The 22,714-nt window shown below is 37.6% G+C and overlaps 1 protein-coding gene and 1 long non-coding RNA gene across 3 annotated transcripts; one reads left to right on the top strand and one right to left on the bottom strand.

Moving 5' to 3' along the window:
* Nucleotides 1–2,348: 2,348 nt before the first annotated feature.
* Nucleotides 2,349–14,048, bottom strand: LOC147305185 (uncharacterized). Its single transcript, XM_086278319.1, has 6 exons — nt 13,942–14,048; nt 11,652–11,703; nt 4,703–6,823; nt 3,662–3,817; nt 3,328–3,423; nt 2,349–3,194 (listed from the first exon to the last, which is right to left on the bottom strand). Exons 3-6 carry the CDS (start codon nt 5,066–5,068, stop codon nt 2,877–2,879), a joined length of 936 nt encoding a protein of 311 aa, XP_086134445.1. The 5' UTR covers nt 5,069–6,823; nt 11,652–11,703; nt 13,942–14,048; the 3' UTR covers nt 2,349–2,876.
* Nucleotides 14,049–14,459: 411 nt separating this feature from the next.
* On the top strand, nt 14,460–17,503 carry LOC147305186 (uncharacterized). Of its 2 annotated transcripts, XR_015126660.1 has the most exons (4): nt 14,460–14,714; nt 15,830–15,985; nt 16,437–16,529; nt 16,830–17,503. It is a non-coding gene; the product is annotated as an uncharacterized LOC147305186 (long non-coding RNA). The 2 variants fall into 2 exon arrangements; XR_015126659.1 differs by lacking the exon at nt 14,460–14,714 and having other exon boundaries at nt 15,702–15,985.
* The last annotated feature ends 5,211 nt before the right edge of the window (nt 17,504–22,714 follow it).

Here is a 22,714-nt window from a genome sequence, read left to right on the forward strand (position 1 = left end):
GGGATGGTTGGCAACTCTAATAATTAACCTTATGAACAAAATAAAGTTCAACATCAGTAACATCATAGCACCCACCCAGCTGTATAGAAACTCTGTTATGCTAGCTAGCACGCAGTACAGAAAAAGTCAGCATAACGAAAATAAACTACACCTAAACTTGGTATCTGACCCAGATAGACTACAGGTCTTCTTACCTGAAGTTCAGTTCACCTGATACTCGGACGGGCGGCCGCTTCGGGTCTCTCCTCTTGCCTCCCCTTTCCCTCATCCACCTGCTGGCCTCCACCACTTGCTAATGTTATTGAATCTGTAGAAGCGATAGCCACCACACGAAGTAACGAATAACGAGTTCCTGGTTTTGGCATAATAACTAGTTACCATGCTCGTTACCACAATAATAACGTAGTTACTGTAACGTGTTACTTAATAACGAGTTAGTCCCAACACTGGGCAGAGCATTAGCGGTTTTTCAAAATAAACAGGTTTAAGCTAATTAATTGGTTTATACTGGGAACAGATTATGATAAAATAAATTCTATTGTTATTCTATTAAAAGCCTTCATTTTCTATGCTAGCATATGTGTCTGTGTATATAAGCACCAAGAAAAAGTTAAATTAAAAGTAACTTCTTTTTTTTTGTTGCTCTTAAAGAAAAAAGCTATTGATGTTGACTGCTGTGGATTAGCTGTATTTGAATGACCTGTGGTAACATGGTTATAGCTATATAGTTTAAATTTCAACCTTGAAAAGATAGGTTGAGATTTTGGAAGATTGAAATAATGTAGTGATTCACTAACTTTACTTTTCTCTGTCAATAATACAGAATTGATTTTTTTAGAATATTTTTTTAGTTTAGGCAATGGGGAAAGCAAAAAGGGACATTTATAATAACAATAGTTATGACATGGTATCAGTATGCATGCTACTATTCCTTTTGGCTTTTCTGCTGCTCTATACATATAATACCTTTATTAGCTTAAAAATGTTTATCATCATAAATTAGAGTTTAGGACCCACATCCAGACACAAGGAGACAGGCAATCTAAACAAAAAGCAAGCTTTGGATTTTGGCAGGTGAAAAGTCCATCAGAAAAGCAAATGGAAGCCACCACTGTCTCGAAACACTGAGAGGTGAGTGCAACAGACACTGGGGAAAAGGAAAATCAGGACTTAAATACACACAAGGTTGTTAGCGGAAGTGGACACAGAGAGGTAACGAGACATAGGTGACAATAATCAAAGACAATGAGAGAGGAAGGGAAATAAACTAAACATGAGACACTAGAGACAAAAAGAAAAGGGTTGACTCAGAAGGATAAGATGGGAGAAAAATAATGGTCTCATTTTTTCAACAAGACACTGCTCAAGAAGTCTTGTGCTTTATTCAGACAAAACTTTGCAAACTTAAGCCATCCTGCCACGTTGATTTTAGCAAGAAGAAACTTTCAGCTGGCAACACTTCCGAATACGTTTTGTTCAGTCTTGAACTTTAACATGCCAACTGAGGCCTGTCGAGACTGAGATGTAGCTGTTGGCTTTTTTGCAGTTTCTGTGAGCATTGCTCGGTCTGACCTTGGGGTTAGTGGGAAAATTGTGATATTGTGTACACCTGAATGCTCTAGTCCAGCAAACTGCCAAAACGTCAGCTTTTATAGAAGTGCTCACACTCGCCGATGATCCTTTGATCAAGTGCAGCTGACTAGCAGCACCTGTGAGCTTACGGGCAATAGGGGTGTACTTAGTTTTTCACAGGACTGCATATGTATAAACATGCATCTTCACTCTGTATTCACATGTGAAGCTGATGATCATTGCAATAATATCGTGCTGATTCATTAATGAGTCAAAGTTATTTTTGGATCTCAAAAGGCGTTACAATAAAAGACAATGCCATCAGCAAAGAGAGAGGTTTGAGAGGAAAACAGTTAACCTACACTGAAAAAAATGTTTTGTTCAATTTACTAAATTTTTTTATGACAAGTGGTTGCACGAAATAAATTTGTTTGAATCCAGAAATATTTTTTAAGTACACAGAATTTAATTTAAGCGAGTAAAGCCAACATATATTTTTAAGCTACTTTAACTTAACTGTTGTGGATACGACTTAGTCAAATAATATTAGTAATTCCAACTAAGGTTGTGTTAAGTGCACCAGAATAATTTGTTTCCTTTAAACTTGTCCCAAAGTTATATTCAAATCAATAAAATTGTTAATTTCTCTCTATTTCAATTAAGTAAATTTTACTTAAAAAAAAATATTGCTTACCCTGATTTGTAGTTTTTAATAACGCCAATAATGAAAACAACAAAATTCTTTCACATCATTTATTAATGCAAAATTTGTTGCAAACAGAATAAGAATCCACATGTAAGGGAAATTGCTGTAATTTGTATAATGCAAATTACAAAACTTTTGTCTATGAACTAATAGCTTTAAAAAGCTCTATTCAAATAAAACAGGAACAACAGACAAGAGAAATGTTAACCAATGTTTCTTGTCCTCTAACAAAGAATAAAACACTGCCAGCGGTATAAAGTATCACAATTAGAAACTGATGCATCCACAAAATAACCAAAGTTTCAGACTTGCTGTTCTGGTGAGTTAACACTGATTATAGGTCAGCAGCTATCAAGGACCGGAATAAAGAAAAATTGCTTCAGTAAACTGAATAATTACAAAGTTGCTCTTCAAGCTACTCAAATGTACCAAACGCGAAACATTCATTATTGAAAGTTAAAATGTTCAATCAAAACATAACACAGAACGTGAGAACGAATGATGGTTATACAAATGTTTCACTCCTATTCACAAGAGCACCAGTCATTGGTAATTTACATAACAAAATGTAAATGGATGTGTGGTTTTAGAAATCTTCCTATCCAGTAGCAATTTTGTTCTTCAGCCCAAGGACTTTGGGGGAGAGCTTTTCCCCATCCAATCCCATCAACACTTTCTGAATGAATTCATAATAGTGCCTCAATTCCTTGGGGTAGGCTAGGTTTAGTGCATAGATTACTCCAAGCATCAATGCACAAGCTTGGGCCGGAGATCCAATGTTGTCCATGACTATCTCCCCTTCAACAAATATTCCAGTGTCATCATAATGTCCATTTTGTCCATCCTCCTTGTTGATGACATAAATGCCCATGGTGTGCTTCTTTAGGCCTCTCTGGATGTCATCTCCTTCAATGTCCTAAACATTTAATAAAAAAGGTAAAAGAAAAACAATTAACTCTACAATTAAATTCCAATCTAGTCGTTTGTGTGTGTGTGTAAATATCTATCTAAGAAGTGTGTGTATAGATGACTTGCTAACAATGACTTACCAAGTACTCCCGAATAAGGCTTCCGTCCTCTTCACCAAGGTAGAGGCAAAGTGCCCTGAGAACTGCTTGCCTTTTCACTTTAACATCACTTTCAGCCTGTTTAAAGAGAGTTGCTGATTAAACCAATTTGGAAAAAAACAACAACAATGTCTGACATTCGCAATAAGTAAATTTTACCATAAGTCAGTTCAAACATAGTAAATAAAATTTATATATGAAAATTTCAAAATTTAGATTGCTTGGCCGGTCACCTAAAATGGCTTATTTGACTCACCAGTGACCTGCCACTTAAGACAAATTAAATCCAAATAGAATTTGCAATATTCAGATTTACCTCTTGCATGATCTGCAAGTGGTGGGCAAGTTTCTGCCCAGAAACACCGCCCTTCTTCTGGAAAACTGTCATCAGCTGAGGTGTAATTCTGTCTAACTGTGCCGCAAAGGTCGTCTCCAGTTGAAGTGTTGTAATACGCTGGAATTCAGCATTTACCTGTATCACACACACAGAGAGAAAAAAAGAAGACTGGTGCTTAATCATTGGTATGATTATTTTGTTATTTCTTCATTAAATGCTACAATGCAATTGCCATCACTTCATAAAGCATAATTAGCATATGGGTTAGTATACAGTGCATGAAGGATGTTACTACTGTTAATCAAAGAAGAAATGAATGGCATCAGTCCATTTAGCGGGTTTAAAGGGTTTTAAAAAGCAGATATTTGTCTGTTTCAGGTGGTTGGCAACACATTTTCCTGTGCTCTTTGTCCGCTGGTGGGAGTGTCTCGCCTGTGAGGTCAGCACCTCTTGGTGGTGAGAGGTCTTAGGGGTTTTAACTTGACCCATTTATTTTTTTTATCTTATGAGCAACAAAGTTTGTTCATCACATTTTTAATTTACATTTGTTTAGCACATGCTTTTAACAATCTGAGGCTAACTAAAAACTAATAGCTAAATAAAAGGTTTTAGGTTAATTCACAATTGATAATCTGATTTCACTCTATTAATTATTGAGATGATTAATCAATCATTTCAATAATCAAACTCACGATAAAATAGTTTGGGTATATGTAGTTGGTTATATGTAGTGCAAACTTACTTAAACAATCAAATATTTTTTATTTATAAGAAAAATCAAAAATTTATTTTATTCATGTTTCTACACTTTAAGTCACTTATGTTTTTCATACACAACTTGTATTTTAAGTGCTGCTCAAATAAATACTCTGTACGGTACACAGGTCAATCACTATAAATGCCAGCCTCTTTATACCTATATTTGGGATCGTCTTAATCCAAGTGGCCCAGATTAATTAATGTATAACATAAGGAATTACTGAAAAGCAAACTCAGCAAAAAAAAAAAGCATGCCTTTACCTCATTAATCTGGAAAAGTGCAGGCCACCTAGCTTTAAACTCCCCAGCGGTTGGACTTCCCTGCACCACCTCTTGTCTACGGTAGGAAAATGTTCTTGACATCTTCTGTCTTACATCTGAGGCACTGTTTCTTCGTCTGACGTCGGTCAAAAGCTCAACCCTGATGTTTTCTAGACTGTCATCCGTTTCGCCAGCTGGGTGTAATGGACAAAAATTGACCTCAGCCTTTTTAGGTTTCTTAACATTTTTGGCTGGGAGGCAATCATCACTGGATTTGTTTTTCAAAGCATTTATAGTCACTTCAGGACAGTCAATGTTGCGCATCTTTGTCCTGTAATTAGCCATCTTATATTTCAGGCTAATCATCCAGCCATAGTAACCTGTGGCAGATGGCTCTCGCAGACAAGGGAATTTTTTGATCAGTGCCCCTGCAACTTCATCTATTTGGTAATTTTGAGGATAAGCAGTAAACTGAAAAATCGCCTCAGCTAGCTTCTCTAAGATGTCAGATTTAACACCTGGAGTAATCTTGAGCCGAGTTCCAGTTTCTTTGAAGGTCTCATTTCCACGCTGAAGTTGCACCTCTACATTGAATGAAAATCGAGGAATAGTAAACTCGCGAGGCCATGCACATGATCTCAGCTCACTGTCTGACTGTGGTAGAATTTAGGGGTGGGTTTTTATAATCGATTCATCGATTAAAATCGATTCTGGCTTGGATAACGTAAAATCGATTCATTTAAATCCTGAATCGATTTTTTTAATATAAATTTATTTTGCTTGAAATGCCAGAATCTTTGGTGACATCTCACAAAATTTCAAGAACCACCAAACAGTTAAGACAGTAAATGAGAGCAGGTACACGGATTCTGCACATAGTGCGACCCGCGGATCAGAATCAGTTAGATGTCGCCTTTCTCACGGTTGGGGCTGAAAGCCGACAGCTCGCTGATCCTGATGTTTCGGCGGGTCCGCGCTTTGTGTTCACGCCCTTTTTGCGCTGATTCTAAAGCTGTTAGTTTGATCTCTCTCCAAACAATATTGACCGAACCAGCAGCAAAAGAAGATCCAAACGATTCACATAAAATCGTCATGAATTCACTCTGACTTTTACTGTTTTGCTTCCACCGCGATGCACATCTCTCTCTAGAACAGTTTCCCTTTCTTCATTATTCGCTTGCTTGTTACGCACCAGTCTACCGTAGTTTACAGCGCTGTCAGCCGCTGTTTTTTTCCCTTTTACATTCTTCCGAAAAGAAAACCTCATTTCTGCTGTTCAATACTGAACAAATTTAAACTTTTTAAAATTATTCAAAATGCAAAACGCTTAACCGTGTCTCTAATAAAACCGCTGTAACTTCAGAGGTAATGTTCATATGTTGATTAATGGTTTTCTTTCGTTTTTGATGTACTGCAGAATATTTTTATAAAATCCCAGGCCAGGAAAATCACCTTCATGTTTTTCTGTGTTTTATCTTCAGCTACTTTGACACAAAGGCATCTGCTGTGATGCTCACACCTTTGATAAAGTCTTGCGTGTGTCAGCTTCCTTTTTATTGATACAAAAATATGTAAATGTACTAATTTGAATTATAATATTTCTGACTGTCAAAATTTCCCAGATTTAAATCGAATCGAATTAAATCGAATTAAATCAAATCGTGGATCGAATCGATTCGGGACCTTGTGAATCGGAATTGAATCGATTCTAGAAATCAGTGACGATACCCAGCCCTAGTAGAATTATGGTGCTGTCTGAGTTGGATGAAGACGATGAGAGACTGGAGTTTCTTTGAATGCTTTCTGGACTTGCAGAGGAGTCAAGACTGCATGTGGGATACTGCTTTGACAAAGTTGCACTTGTATCCAGATTTGCCATGTACACAAGTTTGATTGTACTTCGGTCTTGAATGTCTTGCATTGATGTTATGTTCATAAACTCATTATTGAAGTCAGGATCCATGAATTGAATACGAAAGTCTCTTTCAATTCCAAATGCTTGGCAAATTGTGCTCTGAAGATCAGTCAAAGTTCTTGGCATCCCAGATGGAACGTCAAGTCTCCTAAAATCATCATCTGCCACGATGACTCTCAGCTTCAGCTGCTCTGCCATTCTTCAATCTGATTTTTAAAGACATTAGAAGAAAAAAAAAAGTTAAAATACTTTGCATTGAATAATTTTATTAGGGAGCACAAGAGTGCAGAACTGCAACACAGGTTTTACGGGTAAAAAGCAGTTTATTTAATTTTATTCTATAGCTTCATACTGGGTTTTTTTTTTTGCATACGTCAGCCAGAATCCTCAAAAAGTGTCACTTTGCTTTTAGTGGTATGTGTTGCAATTCATCCTTTATCAAAATGTTTTGAGCATCATCAATGATGTTTTTTTTAAGACACATGACAACATGAGGCATGTTTGGCCAAAAGAATTCAAATGTAATGGAAAAAAAAAATATTACCCTTGTGGGAAGTATCCAATCTTTATTAAAAATAAGCTAAACATTTGTGGTACCCCTCCTGTTGCCATGAAGATAACTGCAACTGAACACATGCAACTGAACACATGCAATTGAAGACAACATTTACTACCTTCTATATGAATGAATCTTTTAAGTATGACCATTCGCCGGCCTCCAATCCTGTAATCTGCCAAGGGGTACTGGTCTACCAAGGCACCAAGATCAACGAGGGAGATGTGTGATGTGGGAAAAAGTTCAAAACCTCTAAAATGCTCCCTATACCAGGCACCCATCTCTTTGACAATGAAGCTCAGGTTTTCCTCCACAACAACCATTTGGACAACTTCTGCAAATTCAGGCAATCCAGCAGAGCAGCCATAAACTACAATCATGCCAGGCCTGTAGTTTGTTCCATTTACAGAAGCATTCTTTGTGAGCTGAATATGGGTAATATCAGGGAATTTAATCCTCAAGTCTCGCTGTACATCATGATGCAGAATGTCAACAGAGACAGTAGAAACAGCTGAGACAGTTAGGCTCGGCCTTACAGTTGTGACAGACTCCAAGTGGTATGCCATCATGAACTGATGTTTCACTGCCAGTGACAGTAGCACATTTTTAAAGCACCGTGTGTGACGAACAACCTGTTTGAAAAAACTGTGCTTTGCCTCGAACCTCATGGTCCACATGCCAACAAGTGGCCCAAAGAATTTAATCATCTGTGGATAATGCTCCACAAAATGATGTTTTGGTAACAGCTTCAGTCCTGGAAACAGCTCTTTCAACCTACATCTGTGGTCAGAGACTCTAGACTCAAGGAAAGCAATTGATTGTTCTGTGTGTACTGGTGCAACAACTAGTTCAACAATGTCCTTTAGGTCCAAAATTACCTGCCAAGCTGTTTCATCTGGAGGTACCAAGTGTCCTACCAACAATGGAAGGAATCGTAAGAGACTCCAATTTTCATGAGCATTTCCTCCAATGCTTTTGTTCTGCATGAAAGTCCTGGGAATAGCATGAGGGCGATTACTCTTGTCTGCCCATTTGTAGGGAAATGTCAGAATGGACTCATTGAGGCTGTCAAGTGTAAAATATTTTTTCAAAATTAAGATATTCAGGCAGTATGCCAACTCAACTGGTAATATGCCCTCAAATATGTCATGTGCAATATCTGGAGGATATCCACTGCAAACACTGAAATGGGAGAGATGTGCAGAGAAAACACACCGTCTTTTAACACCGTGACATGGTTTTGCATTACTCTGTGCAGAACTTACATGCATTTCATGTGTCTCTTTGCTTCTCAGAGTAAACACACCTGAACTAACCTCTGTTTCTTGAATATCAGATCTTTTGGCCTCACAACATCTGCAAAAGTATTCACCTGAAAAACTCTCAATAAATCCAGAAATACTGTGTGCTCCTAAATTATCTGCTATGACACACTGTATTGTGCCCCTGACAAATTCTCCAAGATGTGCAATAAAAATCCCTTGACTTTCCAAAGTAACAAGATCACTCAACAACGGCTCTAGAATCTTTTCATATCCATATGTCTTTACATCTTCAGACTTGCAGAGTAAAGCCAGATAAATGGAAGTCAGTGATGAATGGCAAGCAGGTGGTAAATTGCTAAGAGTCCAATATATGGCACAGATTTTGTGCTTTTTACGGGAAGTGCCAAGTGGATTGCAAATCTCAAAATCGTCAATATACAAATTCAGTAAAACTCGCAATTCACCTGCTGATAAAAAACTGTTTTCTTTGAAAAACAACCCCTCCCTATAAGACCTGTAAATCACTTCTTCCCCACTTTGTTCTGTTATGCGACTACCATCCAAAACCTTAGCAAGAAGGTGGCAATCACTGAAAAGCTGCTGTAAAACCTTTAAAACTGGAACATACTGAAATGTTCTTTTATTTTTTTTCATCCAACACATACTCTACTTTAAAAATTTCCTTGTAGAAATTTTTGCGCTTAAAGGATGTTGCCAGGGGACAACCTTTACCTACTGATTTATACACAGGATTAGATGTACACAGTGCAGATGCAAGTTCTTCAATGACTGACTGGTCTATTTGCAAGCTGTGACTGTTCAATGTGTCTTGGATAACTTTTGCTGCCGTACACAAAGATGCTGTGCCCAACAAATACTGAAATTCCTCCAAAAGTTCATCAACTGCAGCACTTGGAACGTGAAAAATATTTTCTAGTTTTAATAACACTGCCGCAAGCTTTAGCTGAACTACGTCTTCATGATAATTTGATGTCTCTAAATCAACAGGCTGTTCGTCACCCCACAATTCCTCAGCATTTGAAGCAACATGCTCTGCAGTTTCAGTTGCAAAAGATCCTCTGACAATATCCTCTTTGAAGTCTACCAGCGAGTGTAAACTGTGCTTGCGACTTTTGTGTGACTTAAAGGTACTGTAAATATTTGATTTGTAGTCAACCTTTAAACATACATGTTACTGTCTCATTGTTTTTTAAATGACGGCTAATGTGCACAAAATATTCACGCTCTGTTCCTAATTCACTACAACAACATAACTGACAGGAAAAAGTTGTAAATTTGTCAGAGTGCTCTGGGGTATTGCTATGATTCCTTGACAAGTGTGTCAGAAGTGAATTCCAAGTCTTTAAAAGACATGGACACTGAGGATATAGGCACTTAATGTGATGGCCACGCCCAAAATGACTATGTTTCAGTCTATAGTGCTTAAGAAGTTCTGATCGTCTAGAAACTTCTGCACTGCAGTCTTTACACTTCCACATAAACTGGACATACAACAAAGAGAGAAAATTTGAAACAAAAACAAAAAACATACTTAGTACTTTACACAAAGAAAACTTTAGCTGTGGTTAACCTACAAGAATGGATGCATCTTAGAAGTATGCTTGTAGGCTGTATTATCTAGAGCATTCTTTTCCCAACTCTGTTGCTTGAGGATGCCCATCCTGCATATTTTTGATGTTTCTCTGCTTCAGTGCACCCTGGCATATTAACTGTGTCAGTGACAGACTTGTGCACAACTTGAAGAAATTAGGCTAAACATTAGTTCAAATCAGTGTGGCGATGCAAGGAGGCATCTAAAAAAAATGCAGAACAGAGGTCTTTGAGGAACAGGGTTGGGAAACACTGATCTAGAGTGCACCTAAAATCTGATCAGGTTAGAAAGCAATACCATAACAGTGCCAATTGAACAATCAAATAAAAGGAAAAAATAAAAACTAATATGTTACAGCCAGCAACTTTCATGTTCAACTTTAAATAATTTTCTCTAAAGGATGGGAACTGTTGGCAACACATGGAATCAGTGTTCTACGCCCTAGTCTTTTAAAAAAAAAAAAAAAAAAAAAAAACTGTACAAAATATAGAGGCATCTTTTCTTAAACTATATTAATCATATGTAATAATTGATATTAATTACCGTAATTGTCGGGCTATAAGCCGCTACTTTTTGCACAAGCTTTGAACCCTGCGGCTTTTAGTCAGGTGCGGCTTTTCTATGGATTTTCCATGATTTTTGTGATATCGTAAGACGATTTGTTTTGTTTGTTCCGCTGTTGTACGGCACTACGTTGCCTGGCGGAAGGATCGGGGTTCAAGAGTGGTATGTTAGTCACATGTCCGTCCGCCAGGCAACGTAGTGCCGTACGAAGTAGCGCGAAAAACAAACTTCAAAGTAGCGCTACGCATTCAGCGGGAGGCGTGGATGACGAGCGGCGATAAACTTGCGAAAAGCAAGTTATGCCCAACTCCACCGGTGGATTCTGACAGCGTGGAAAAGTGCGAAAACATCCACGATCACCAACGGATTTTGAAGGGCTGGACTGCTGCATGATGGAGAGGAGGACACCGCCACGGCCCTTCTGAGGGTGTTCGACTCTGACAACGAGGATTTCTTTGGTTTTGAAAGTGATAACGAAGGAGAGAAGCGGAGAGTGGATGACGAAGCCATCCTGAGCCTGTTTGTATCCGACATTGGAGAAGAGGACTTTGGTGGTTTTAGAGCGCAGGAAGAAGAGAAAGATGGTGAATGACTGACTTTTCTTCTTGTTACAGCCGTGTCACTGCACCTGAGCCTAAAAGGTAGTCCGAATCTATTTTTCTGGTGTGCTGTAGGTTACTGTTATGTACTACATGTGCAAATATGTACCCATAACTTGTTTTTCAAAATATTAATAAAAGGGGTGTGTCTCCAAACAGCCATCTCTTTCCTGACAATTCCCTTTGTGCATATTCTCTTACATATGATAAGTCAACATTGAAACACCTGCGGCTTTTAGTCAGGTGCGGCTAATGTATGTACAAAACAGGATTTTCCCCTGATTTTAGCTTGTGCGGCTAATATTCAGGTGCGCTTTGTAGTCCGGGAAATACGGTAATATCAATATTAATAATCACAAGAACCCTTAAGATGAGATAGATAAACTTGTCAATGTAATACTGTTGTGATAAATATGTAAGGAATTTGCATGTACTTACCAAAATAACACAGTTTCCTTGAATAAACAATAACACACAAGGGGAAGAAAATCTGCCAGAAAAGGAACACAAATACAAAAAATTAAAATGAGGACTTTAGAAAGACAAACAATTACCATTTCCAAGCCACTTCATGATACTCCCTTGTAACAAAACAAATCTTACTTGTGCCTCTGTAAAAACTACAGATGGCACGATACCACTTTTTTTTATGTCCGATACCGATATCATAACTTTGATTATCTGCCGATGCTGATGTGAATCCGATATAGTGTATTTTATAATAAAACTGGGTTTTTAAATAAATATTTTGCTGCATTTTGTATAAGTTCATACTCAGTTTAAAAAAAAACATTAAAACTATTCTGTTATACCTGTATGCAAAAAATACACTGCACCCAAAATATTTTATACTTCAGCAATACTGATCAACCTAAAAAACTTACACCATCCTCCTTACTCAGGTATTCTAAACAGCACATAGAAATATTAAACAACCTAACTAATAGGGCTGCCAACTCCCAGCAAAAATATTAGGAAACCACCCCCCACCCTCTGCCTCATAATGCTTAACTGACGTAATCGACTTTAATGCACAGAAACAATTATTTTCCTACAATAATTAGATTCAACATTTTTCTTCAATACAGTTGCAGACAGCACAGATGGTACCTTCCCAAAGGAAAAAGTGCTATATGTACTACTATTACTAGGGTATATATTAGACTTAATATTTACTACATACAATAATGGATTTCTATACATTTAACCAGATCACCACTTTGCTTGTAAGATTTAGATAATTATTTATTAAAAGCTAGACATTTTAAATGAGAATAAGAAAGAAAATTATTTATGCCCCCCTTTCCTTGTTAATGCCCTACCTGGCCCCCTGACAACACTTTGCTAGATCCGCCCCTGCACAGTTACCAGCTGTCAGCTACTTAGAAAAGGATCCTGGTGTTATTTGTCTCTCAGAAACAGTTCATAACTTCAACTCATCCATGTCACCTAAAAGGTAAACCTGTTTCTTCATTACCTGTTCAGCTCTAATGATTCAGTAAAAACATCTCCTGGTTTCACCTTCATGTTTCCTTCTCACCACATATACAAACTGATATCATGACCAGCAGCTATTAGGCTGTGCCTTCAGAAAACACAAGCGGATACTAGAAAGTAATATTAAAAAATTCTAGCAACAGCTGATCAAGCTTAAACGTGCTGCTGTTGTTTATCTGCCGTTTTCCACTTTCTAGCGCAAACTGGGCGATTAACAAACAAGAGAGGCAGGACTAGCGACAGAAAAGCCATCAGCTGATAATCGATCAGTTTCATGATTGAAGTAGCAACAGGAGAGGGAGGGGGGAGAATGAGGGAAGAAGTTTTAGCTGTTCAGCATGAAGACACCGAATAACTCTAGCTTTGTGTCTTTTTTCATTCTAGCTGAAGTACAAAACAAATCGCTTCCTTTCCCCCTCAATACAAAACTCCGACAGCCAGTCCAGCTGTGGCTCCATACATCGGTTGTTAAGCTCAGCATGGAAATACTATGCAAACATAAAGAGATGAACTTACACACTTGCTTTACTTCTCTGTGTTAGTTTTCTCTGAGATTAAATGCAGCGGTTTGGAAACACGTAGCGATGTTTCAAATGCTAAACCAGACCGCTGACAGGTCTTGCACTCAACAGCGCTATCAAGTGAAGCAACTTCTTTTCTGAGTTAATTTCAGTCCTGACAAACCTCACTCTCAGTGCCTTTTGAGCTCACATTATCGGCAACCACGGAGTTATTCTCCTCCACAGTTTTCAACCATTATTTGTTTCTGCACAAAAGACGTTGTGCAACGCCAATCCTACTTATTTATTTCCTACTGCACCCCTGACTGTGCCGGTGCGTTCAGAAGCCCCCTCCCCCGCCCGACTATTCCTTAATGCCAATGTTGTGGCGGGAGGGACGATTTCTCAATTTAAAACTGCAGGCTGTCTGTACAGTGAACTTTGCAGCTAACTACAACAGAGAAATTGCCTCGTTACATAATTTGTTAGTACAAAATGTGCCACCAGAACTAAGCTAAAAACATGACAATTTAACGTAGCAGTTTTAAATTACTCTTTTAATAGAGCAGTAGCTAATAGAGCACATAGCTAGCTTGAGTCAAATCACAACAAAGTTCAGAGGTGTACAACTACTTAGACTTCTTTCTCCATGTGCACACGTCTTAAAGAGTCAACATGCTTTGACTGAGGTAAAAAAATAAAACAAAAACGACCGGAAAAGGTTTACTTACCAAAGCTAGTCCACCTTTACACGAAGTTGTGTGATTAACTTGAGCCCGCTTGCAGCACACAAAACGTCCGCTTTCAGTCCGCGCGCAAAATGGTGGCCTGTCCTAACGCATGCGCAAAATGGCCCAGGAGGAGGCTATGAAAAACATACTTAAGCATTTTGAGCTACATTTAATTAACTAAAATTAATTGGATTAAAACGCAGGGAATGTATTCTGGAGTTACTCGAATTATATATGTGGACAGGAATTACTCATTTAAATTATAAAGATATACCAAAATAAAATATGCTATATCTAAAAGGAGCCAATATCACTTTTTTCAGTGTAGCATCAATCATATCTTTTGAGTTTTCCCTTCTTCTTGCTGATGATTAAGTAAGCGAAATTAGAGCTTAATGCTCACTAAAAGACTATCGTACACTCAAAAAAATGAATGAGGTGGATTGTTCAGTGTATATTAATTATTTATTTTCATTTTACTTAAAATATATGTTTTTGTTAAGTTAACATGTGTTTTTCTAATCAAGTCTACGTAATTGTGTCTATTATTCAACGTACATAATACTAATGTGTTACTTGATCGCATAACATTTAAGTTAAGTCAATTAGGATCGATATACCTTGTATATCCACAAGGTGGCAGTAATGCAAAAACAGTTGTAATGAAACCGCGCAGAACAAGAAGGTTTCACGGCTTGTGCCTGCTCATGCACAAGACTTCAAATTTAACTGAAAAAGGCTGTTTTGGCGCCAAGCTACTGTTTCTTTGAGAGGTAAGACCACTTTTTTCTTTGACTATGTTGTGTAGTATCTATATGTCCAGCATGGTTATATTTTGCGTTTGTCTTACAAGACATGTTATATCGTTTGCGTGCGCTTGTTTTACATTAGTTTTACTGGGTCCTGGACATGCTTATTTTGTGGACTGTGTAAGAAACATTTTTATTGTTTTTTGTTTTATTAAGGGATTAGCTACAGGGGTTCATGGGGTTATTCTTTCAAGGGGTTATTTTTCCATTTGCTTTCTTGGGATTCCTTTTCTGTAATCCGAGAGTCGGAAATATCGAATAGGATAGCAAGGATAGCATAAAGTGACATTTAAAATCCAAAAAGTCAAGGGCGAAAGCCACTGTGACACCATTGTTCTGCTCTATCAGTAATCTGTATTATGTAAAAATGGTCTGTAAATACAGCATGTTTCCTAGCGGAGTTATACATATCAATGTAGTTATAAATTACAGTTTGTGAAAGTACACACTTAATTTTTTTAATAAAATTATTCAAGACATATGAGTGGACAGACAATGGAGGTCGACAGACCTGGTGATAATTGCTTCTATAGAAAGTTAGCACATGGCAGTGTCAATCTCTTGCTTTTCTTCTGAGTAGTATTTTATTTAGTTGTAATTCAAACAATAATTTGCTTCTTGAAATTAAGTAATGAATTTCTTGTTTTACTTTATAAATCTCAGATCCTGCCTTTACCTGCTCCCTCCTATACTGATGTGGTGTATGTGGTATTGCTGAGCTAGTATGTGGTATGTGAACTGTTATAGTTTTAAAAACAAAACTGTTTTATAAGTTAAGTTTTCTTTTGTGACCCATCCCATGCCCCTGTTATTTCTTCTCCACATCTGAACCATGGTAAAGGTTGCAGTTCAAAGGACTGAGGCATGAAATTCTTTTCAGATCAGCTGTGATCAATATTTTTTGGAACTTGATAAATAACAATAAAAGCTGTAATGGCTCCATTAGCATTTTGTGTAAATGTTTGTGTTAAAATTATAGCTTTAATGAGGTCTTACTACATTAGTTTTAGTTTGTATATGTGTACATATAGTATGTATATTTACAGTACAGTATGTTGTGTTTGTTGACATATTTTCAGGTGGAAGCAGAATATGTGAGGATTACTACTGCTGCACATGTTCCAAGGCTTTTTACACAACTTGACCAATACACTGACCAGCTCATAAAAGTCTTCAAGAAAAAAGGAGGCGTTGCAGGGAAGAAAATTAGACAAACTTTGGCCCCAGCCACACAGGTGCGTTATTCTGTTGGTAGCAAAATATTATGGCTAATAAGATCATTTTCAAATTTAAACAGCTAGTGTATGGTAGCTGCACAGTGCACTTACATTTATATTAAGCAAGACAAAGTTTGGTACTCAAAATGTTGAAAATTTAAATTACCTAAACATATGTAAAATCTGATCCCTTGATTTAGGTTAAACCAGAAGTGAATGTTTTTATGTTATGTTTTGAATGCAAAAAAGATGATGTATTAGTTTGTCTTTACCTCCATTATTGACATATATAATGTGGTGGAAACCCTGCCCAACAGGTTAACTATTCATGTCCATGTGATGATTAGTTGGTCTTGTGTACATGTCTATCTGTGCAGTGGATATGTCATTCATTTTGCGTATAATGTGAGTTTCTGTCATCCTAAAGTATATCTGTTTTCTCTTCCTGTATCTCTGCCACTCTCTACAGAAGGAAACTATTGAAAAGGGGAGGGAGTGTGTCCTCAGGGCACTACCTTTTTACCTGAATGAAGACCCAAGCATCCTCTTCAAAGAATAATTGGTTGGTAATTTTAGTTTTGTTTTTTATCTGTATTAAACCAAATTTTGAATAACTAATGTTGTTGCATGTTGTAATGTTGTTGTTGTTGTTGTAATTTGCATGGAACCTGTTTAAATGTTTTGGGAAATCTTCTTGTATACCCAAACTATTTATATTTATCGTTGAATCTGTAGTCTGAAATAGTGGCGCACTGGGGTGCATGTTCCTAATATTGTGTTTACGTCATTAAAGGGTAGCTTTGGCCCTTTTTCTTTCTTTTTTTAAAACTGGATGCCATTTTTCTATGTTTTTGTGTCTAAGCTACAGCTGTTCAGAGGGAGCTGGAACAAATTACCCTTGCTATCTTTACCATCGAAAGAGCTGATGCCAGCACTCCTCCAGCCGATGTGGGTATAACCATCTAGTGTGTCCTGCATGACCTGGAAGACCTGGCCTCTGCATGTGCACTCTTAATGGGTGGGATATATGCACTGAATCTCAGTTAACCTCAAGACTGAAAGCTTTCTTTGAAGTACTTCAGAAGCTCTTCCTTCATCTGTATGTCAGCAGACTCTTGACCAAGGTACAGTTGCTCAAGAATACACTGAATGAATAAGCCAACCTTTAATTTGGATGATGAATGTTCTGTCAGATGGACAGAAGTTTTTCGGAGGCTGAATGGGAATAAAATGGTAATTTGTAAATGACAGATAACGGGAAAATTACATTTAAGAGAAATTTAGAACATTTTGAAAAGTTTGTAAACTACTACAATTTGAGAGATTTTACTGTTGTGGGGGGGCTAGTAAGAGACAATCAAAAGTATTGAGATTTAAAGGATTTAATTGAGAGATGATACTGCACCAGAAATGTTGAAGGGTGGTGTGTATATTAGCGTTCAAGGCATATTGTTATGAGGTGGAAATATGTTCATATTCAGTTTGTGTTACATTGTGTGCATTGTAAAGGTAATTGCAATACATACTAAAAATAAGGGTAAGTTAGGAGGTTGATCTGATATCCTCGTGTTGGTGTTGTTCCCAGATCATCATACTAAATGTTGTTCCAGGATCAACATTGCAAGTGACCAATCAGAATGTTGTGACGTCATACTTTTGCGACTTCGGGAAAAAACGGCGTAAAACAAAAGACTGTACTTAAGCTGCGTGAAACCGCCTCTGTCCGCCGATCAACTGACCCTAACCGTAACCCTTTAATAAACATTAAGCAGAATTGATATTGTCCTTGTAACATTGGAATTTCATAAATGCACAAATGGCTTGGCGCGCAAAAGAATAACGTCACAACAATGTGATTGGTCACTTGCAATGTTGAACCTGGAACAACATTTTCATGATGGTCTGGGAACAACACCAACACGAGGATATCAGATCATCCAAGTTGGGAATGCAGGATGAATGTATATTTTGTGGACTTTTAAAGACGAACAATTGTTTCCATGTTAAAATGTTTACATCTGAAGTTTTTTGCCCAAACACTGGTAAAATAAATGTTGACAGTGGCAAGTGTTAAATGGTTACTGCTGTGCTGTTGCAAAAAAACTGAACGCTGACAAGCTGTTTTATTGTTAGACCATAATGTTGGCATGTTTTGTTAAAGTTTTATTTGGGATGGTGATGTAATTTTCTTTGATTGCTAATATCAGTGGACTATTTATTATTATTATTGTTGTTGTTGTTGTTGTTGTTGTTGTTGTTGTTGTTGTTGTTGTTGTTGTTGTTGTTGTTGTTGTTGTTACATAAATTTTTTTTTTAATTGTGGCTGTTGAGGTGGACACTTCACTTTGCATTGTTAAAGGAAAGCACTTCATTGGCATTGTGTTACTGGACTGACCCTAAGCAATCATTGCAAATAGCAACTTTGCTATCCATTTTAGACACTAAAAGAAAAAAACACTCACAGACCTTACTAGCATCACATGTGCATAACTCAAGTGTCATCTTATCAATGTGTTATGTGATCTTCAATGCGTTTTTTTTTTTTTTTCTTCTATTTCTGGTAGATACAGACATTTAATTTAAAGTCTTGATGTTGCATCTGTCTACATACTGTTAATTACTAACCCTAATGAGCTGTTGTGTTTTATTTTGGACTGGGTTTACACAAATGCTCACTGAATGTGTTGGCAATAAAAGAAATTTTAAAAAATAAGTTGGATGTACTTAATTCATTTGTGTGGAACCTGTTGACAAAATAGATTTATGTAAAACTAATTAATAAAGCACAAGGTGGCTGAAAATATAATATTTGAATTAATCTAACTTAAATTTAACATTTTACTGCCACAAATAAGAAATGTGTTGAAGTAACTAATCTAAACTATCTAACCTGAAAATATATCATCTATGTTCATACAACATAACTTGATTTAGTTAGTCTTAAATATGTCTTGTTAATCTTAAGTAGTTTTTTTAAATTAGATGAACTAAAGATTTTTGCTTTAAACTAACATAATTCAATTTCGTGGAACCTGTTGACAAAATAATTTTAATTAAAGTCAACGTTTCATTTTTTTGAGTGTACCGCTAAGTTCCTTTGCAGTAACAAAACAAAAGCACGCTGAAGTATCGGAGATGCTTCTCTTCTTTATCTCATCCCAGCCTATCCAGCCTCTGACGGAACGGTGAGCTTGCAACGCCAAATGACTAGAGCAGTACTGTACAGCAGATGATTTGAAAATGCACTTTATGTGACACGTACCAGAAGAGAGCGTGAGAGTGCCTGCTTTGAGAAAAGAGTCTGCTGATGTTCTCCTGCATTTTTAATTAATTTCATCCTTAAACTTCACCCCCACTGCATCTCCCACTTGCCAAAGCTCTTTAGCAAGCGAACCACTGGGAGAGATGCTCCACATAGCATGGCTCCTAAAAAAGCTGGAAGATGACACAGCCCCTTTCAACTGGAACCATATATAATCAGAAGTGTGTGTGTGTGTGTGTGTGTGTGTGTGTGTGTGTGTGTGTGTGTGTGAGAGAGACTTGTACTTTTTGACCAGAAAATAACAGGATAATGTTCAGGTCCTACTTTTAATAGAAATCTTTTAAAATATAATTATCTCTGTATATACATGACCTCGTCTTTGGACAATCATTGGCTTTTGTATGCTTTAGTTCATTAGCTTAGCTACCAAATCTGAATGCGTTCCATTTTTGCAGACTATTTTTTCAAGCGTCAAGAGGCACATTATTCCCTCAAGAAAAATATGTCTCTTCTGTTTACTAGTTAAGAGATTGAGACATGTTTCAGAGCAGATATTGTGCCTCCTTTTCTCCTCCTTATGGTCTATTTTTGTTGGCAGCATATCTCTGTCTCTTTGAGCACAGACTTTTTGGATAATCTTCCAAAGTGTACTGTAAAGTTTTTCAATTGATTTCCTTCCTTCCAGTTGGCCTCGTTTGAAACTTCAGCAGTGTGTATGTATGTTACTCTGTGATTTAGTCACATAGAATTACCAATGGCAACCTTAAGGGGAGGAATCAAAGGGGTTATTTTTGCTTTTTTAACCAGCAGTGAGGATTTCATCTTCAAAGGTATGTCCTTGCAGTCTAGCTGAAAAAGAAGGTGATGTTTACGGAAACGGATCAAATTTTTAAATTCAGTATTTTCACATTTTGAGCCAAGTTTGCCGCCAGTATATCTAGAAGGTGTTATCATCATACCAATGCGCTGGCTTAGGTTTCAGCTACCTCGAACATTTTATCTCTTTAGGTGGAGACAATGGTGAGAGAAAACTTGGAAGAAAATAGATGAATATTAATTTACGATGTGTGACAAGAGCAACACTATGCAATTTAGTAGCCATATTCCCAGGATCCCACCGACCTCCCAGGTAACAAATGGTTTCCTCTCAATTTAAAACATAGAGTTCTGCGCAAAAGTCTTGAGTCACCACTCATTTCTTTATATTTTCCTTCAAAGGAGACAGAATATTTAAAGTGGTCTTGAACAAAAGTTCTTCAGTCTTTAAAAGGTTTTTGCTCTTTTTTTCACTATTTTTCAGTCATCCTGTGTACGTGACCATTTTCAGAGGAATGTTGCTTTTATTTTTGTTAAACCACTAAATACTGTCCCGTGAATCATTAAATATCACACTTTTTTTTGATTTCTCCAAGAATGCTACTGAAAGGATAAGTGTGTGCCACTGTTGAGATTGGTCAATGGTGTGTGAGTGTGTGCACAGGCATCTGAGTGTGTGTGTGTGTGTGTGTGTGATGTCCACTTTCAAGTCTTTTCTCTTAGAAGGCCACGTCTCTGCATCATAGAAAACAAAATTGGACTTTATTTTGGCTCTCGCTCAGGTAGTTTATGCTGCTGCCCTGCAGCCATGGTAAGAAGTATGAGCAGTGCTGGACCAGTCATTTTGGAGATAGCAAGACTTCACAGCACACAGGAGGCTCTGGAAATGATCGTGCACTCCGAGTGTGAAGATGCCGCCTCATCCTCCTCTAAGGACATGAAGGAGGCCTCCGACGAAGAAACAGACCAGCTAGAGCATAACTATGACTCATTTGAAGGTGAGAGTGGAGGGAAGATGGTTGAAGCAGTGACAGGATGGACTTCTCCATCTCCATATTTTGGCCTCTGACAAAGACTGCAACGCTCTGCTATGTCCCAGCAGCCAGAGGTTTGAGCCCGGGACCTACACACCATGCCACCCGCTATGCACTGCTGCTGATGGATGAAATCCTGCAGCAAATTGTGGCCATGACAAACCTGTATGGGAAACACTGGGGTGCTCATTTTGGACAGTTTACAGTTCAAAAAAAATCAATCAATTCAAATCTGCAGGGTGCTGCTGCAAGCCCTTCTCATCAGCAAATGTAAGGGCAGTTTGACTTTTGCATGAACAGAATAAAAAGAGTTGGGAGCACCATGTGGAATTTTATATGCAAAGACCACAGTGTGTTCATTTGCAACTTCTGCTCCACTGCTGCTGGAGTCCCTCTTTTTTAAAGGGTTAAAATCCAAAAACTATAATATTTAGTAGATTTATAAATTTTTTAATATTTGATATTTAGATTTCAGGCTGAAGTAGTTTTAAAAGACTTTGATTTAAAATGGGAAAAAATATCACTCTATAGTGGTGGAAGGTGGCATTTTTAGGCTTTAGGGTAAAAAGAGTCAGGATTTTTAAGGATCAGCTAAGATATGTTTAGAGGATTACTTTTCATTTGTGCTTCCCTGATCCTTGATTTATGACTAAGTTAGTCTGGTTGCCCTAAATCAAACATTGTCACAAGGAGAGCAGCTCCAGTGTCCTCTACAGTACAGTTCTCGTTACGTAATACCATTTCTGCTGAATAAAATGAATGTTCAAAATCCATGCCCATTTCACAAAATGGTATGAAACTTAATATTAGAATAAGTTGAGGAGGTTTGGTAGAGTAAGTGGGTACCGTAATGGACTGACTAAATTGGGACTGAGGCCTTCACAAGTATCGCAATGCAAGGTCAGCTGCATGTTGTGTGTGTGTGTGTGTGTGTGTCTCAAGACAAGAGCGCGTCTGGTCTTCACACTGCAGTAGATCCTCAAGTGAAGAAAGAATCTCATTTCCTCGTGGCTGAAAGGCTCGGGATGAACTGATGCGCAGAGTTAGCAGCCCGTGTAAAATTGACCATGAAAGTCGCTCATTTCAGATCAAAGTCAATACAGCCCCTCTTGCCTTGCCTGTTCAATGGCTTCAGTGCATTAGAGGTTGCCAGAAGGCTTAGAAGTGTTCTCTCTCAAAGCCATACCAGTGACCAGTGACAATGAGATAAGGGCTCCTCCTACGTAATGGAGAGGTTGCAGATGGACATATTTTGTACACATCAGCTTCAACCATGTCCCAACGTAGAATGACCGGATGGTTAACTAATGTTAGCCACTACTTAGAGCAAATTAAGCAAGCAGGTAAATGAAGAGTTAATTTTAAATAACAAAACCAAAGATAGACTGTGAGTTCAGGATGTCTCTCTCCAGTGGAATTTTACCTCCGTTTCTCCGTTTTTTTTTTTTTAAATGAGAGAATAATGAATTATGGTTGAAGTGTGAAAATATTTATGCACAAAATGAGAATAAGATGAAACAAAATCATTCAATTCTGTTGAAGGGAAATGATGCTTGTCCACCAAACTGTTTAGAGCAATATTGTGCTTCCAGAATAGATGCAGACACTGTTGGTGTATTTACTTTGCAGTGTTGT

The sequence above is a fragment of the Aulonocara sp. 'chitande type north' Nkhata Bay genome, linkage group LG20 (assembly GCF_057382095.1).
Source record: "Aulonocara sp. 'chitande type north' Nkhata Bay isolate Kocher_YH1m ecotype deep benthic linkage group LG20, A_spYH_male_GT1.1, whole genome shotgun sequence".
NCBI classification, from domain to species: Eukaryota; Metazoa; Chordata; class Actinopteri; order Cichliformes; family Cichlidae; genus Aulonocara; species Aulonocara sp. 'chitande type north' Nkhata Bay.

Excerpts from the sequence above, each read along its gene's own strand:
- LOC147305185 (XM_086278319.1), bottom strand. The coding sequence starts at position 5,068 with ATGATTAGCCTGAAATATAAGATGGCTAATTACAGGACAAAGATGCGC. Across the intron at positions 3,818-4,702 it reads CACTTTTCCAGATTAATGAG|GTAAATGCTGAATTCCAGCG; the intron begins GTAAAGGCATGC and ends TGTGTGATACAG. Across the intron at positions 3,195-3,327 it reads GCCTTATTCGGGAGTACTTG|GACATTGAAGGAGATGACAT; the intron begins GTAAGTCATTGT and ends TTAAATGTTTAG.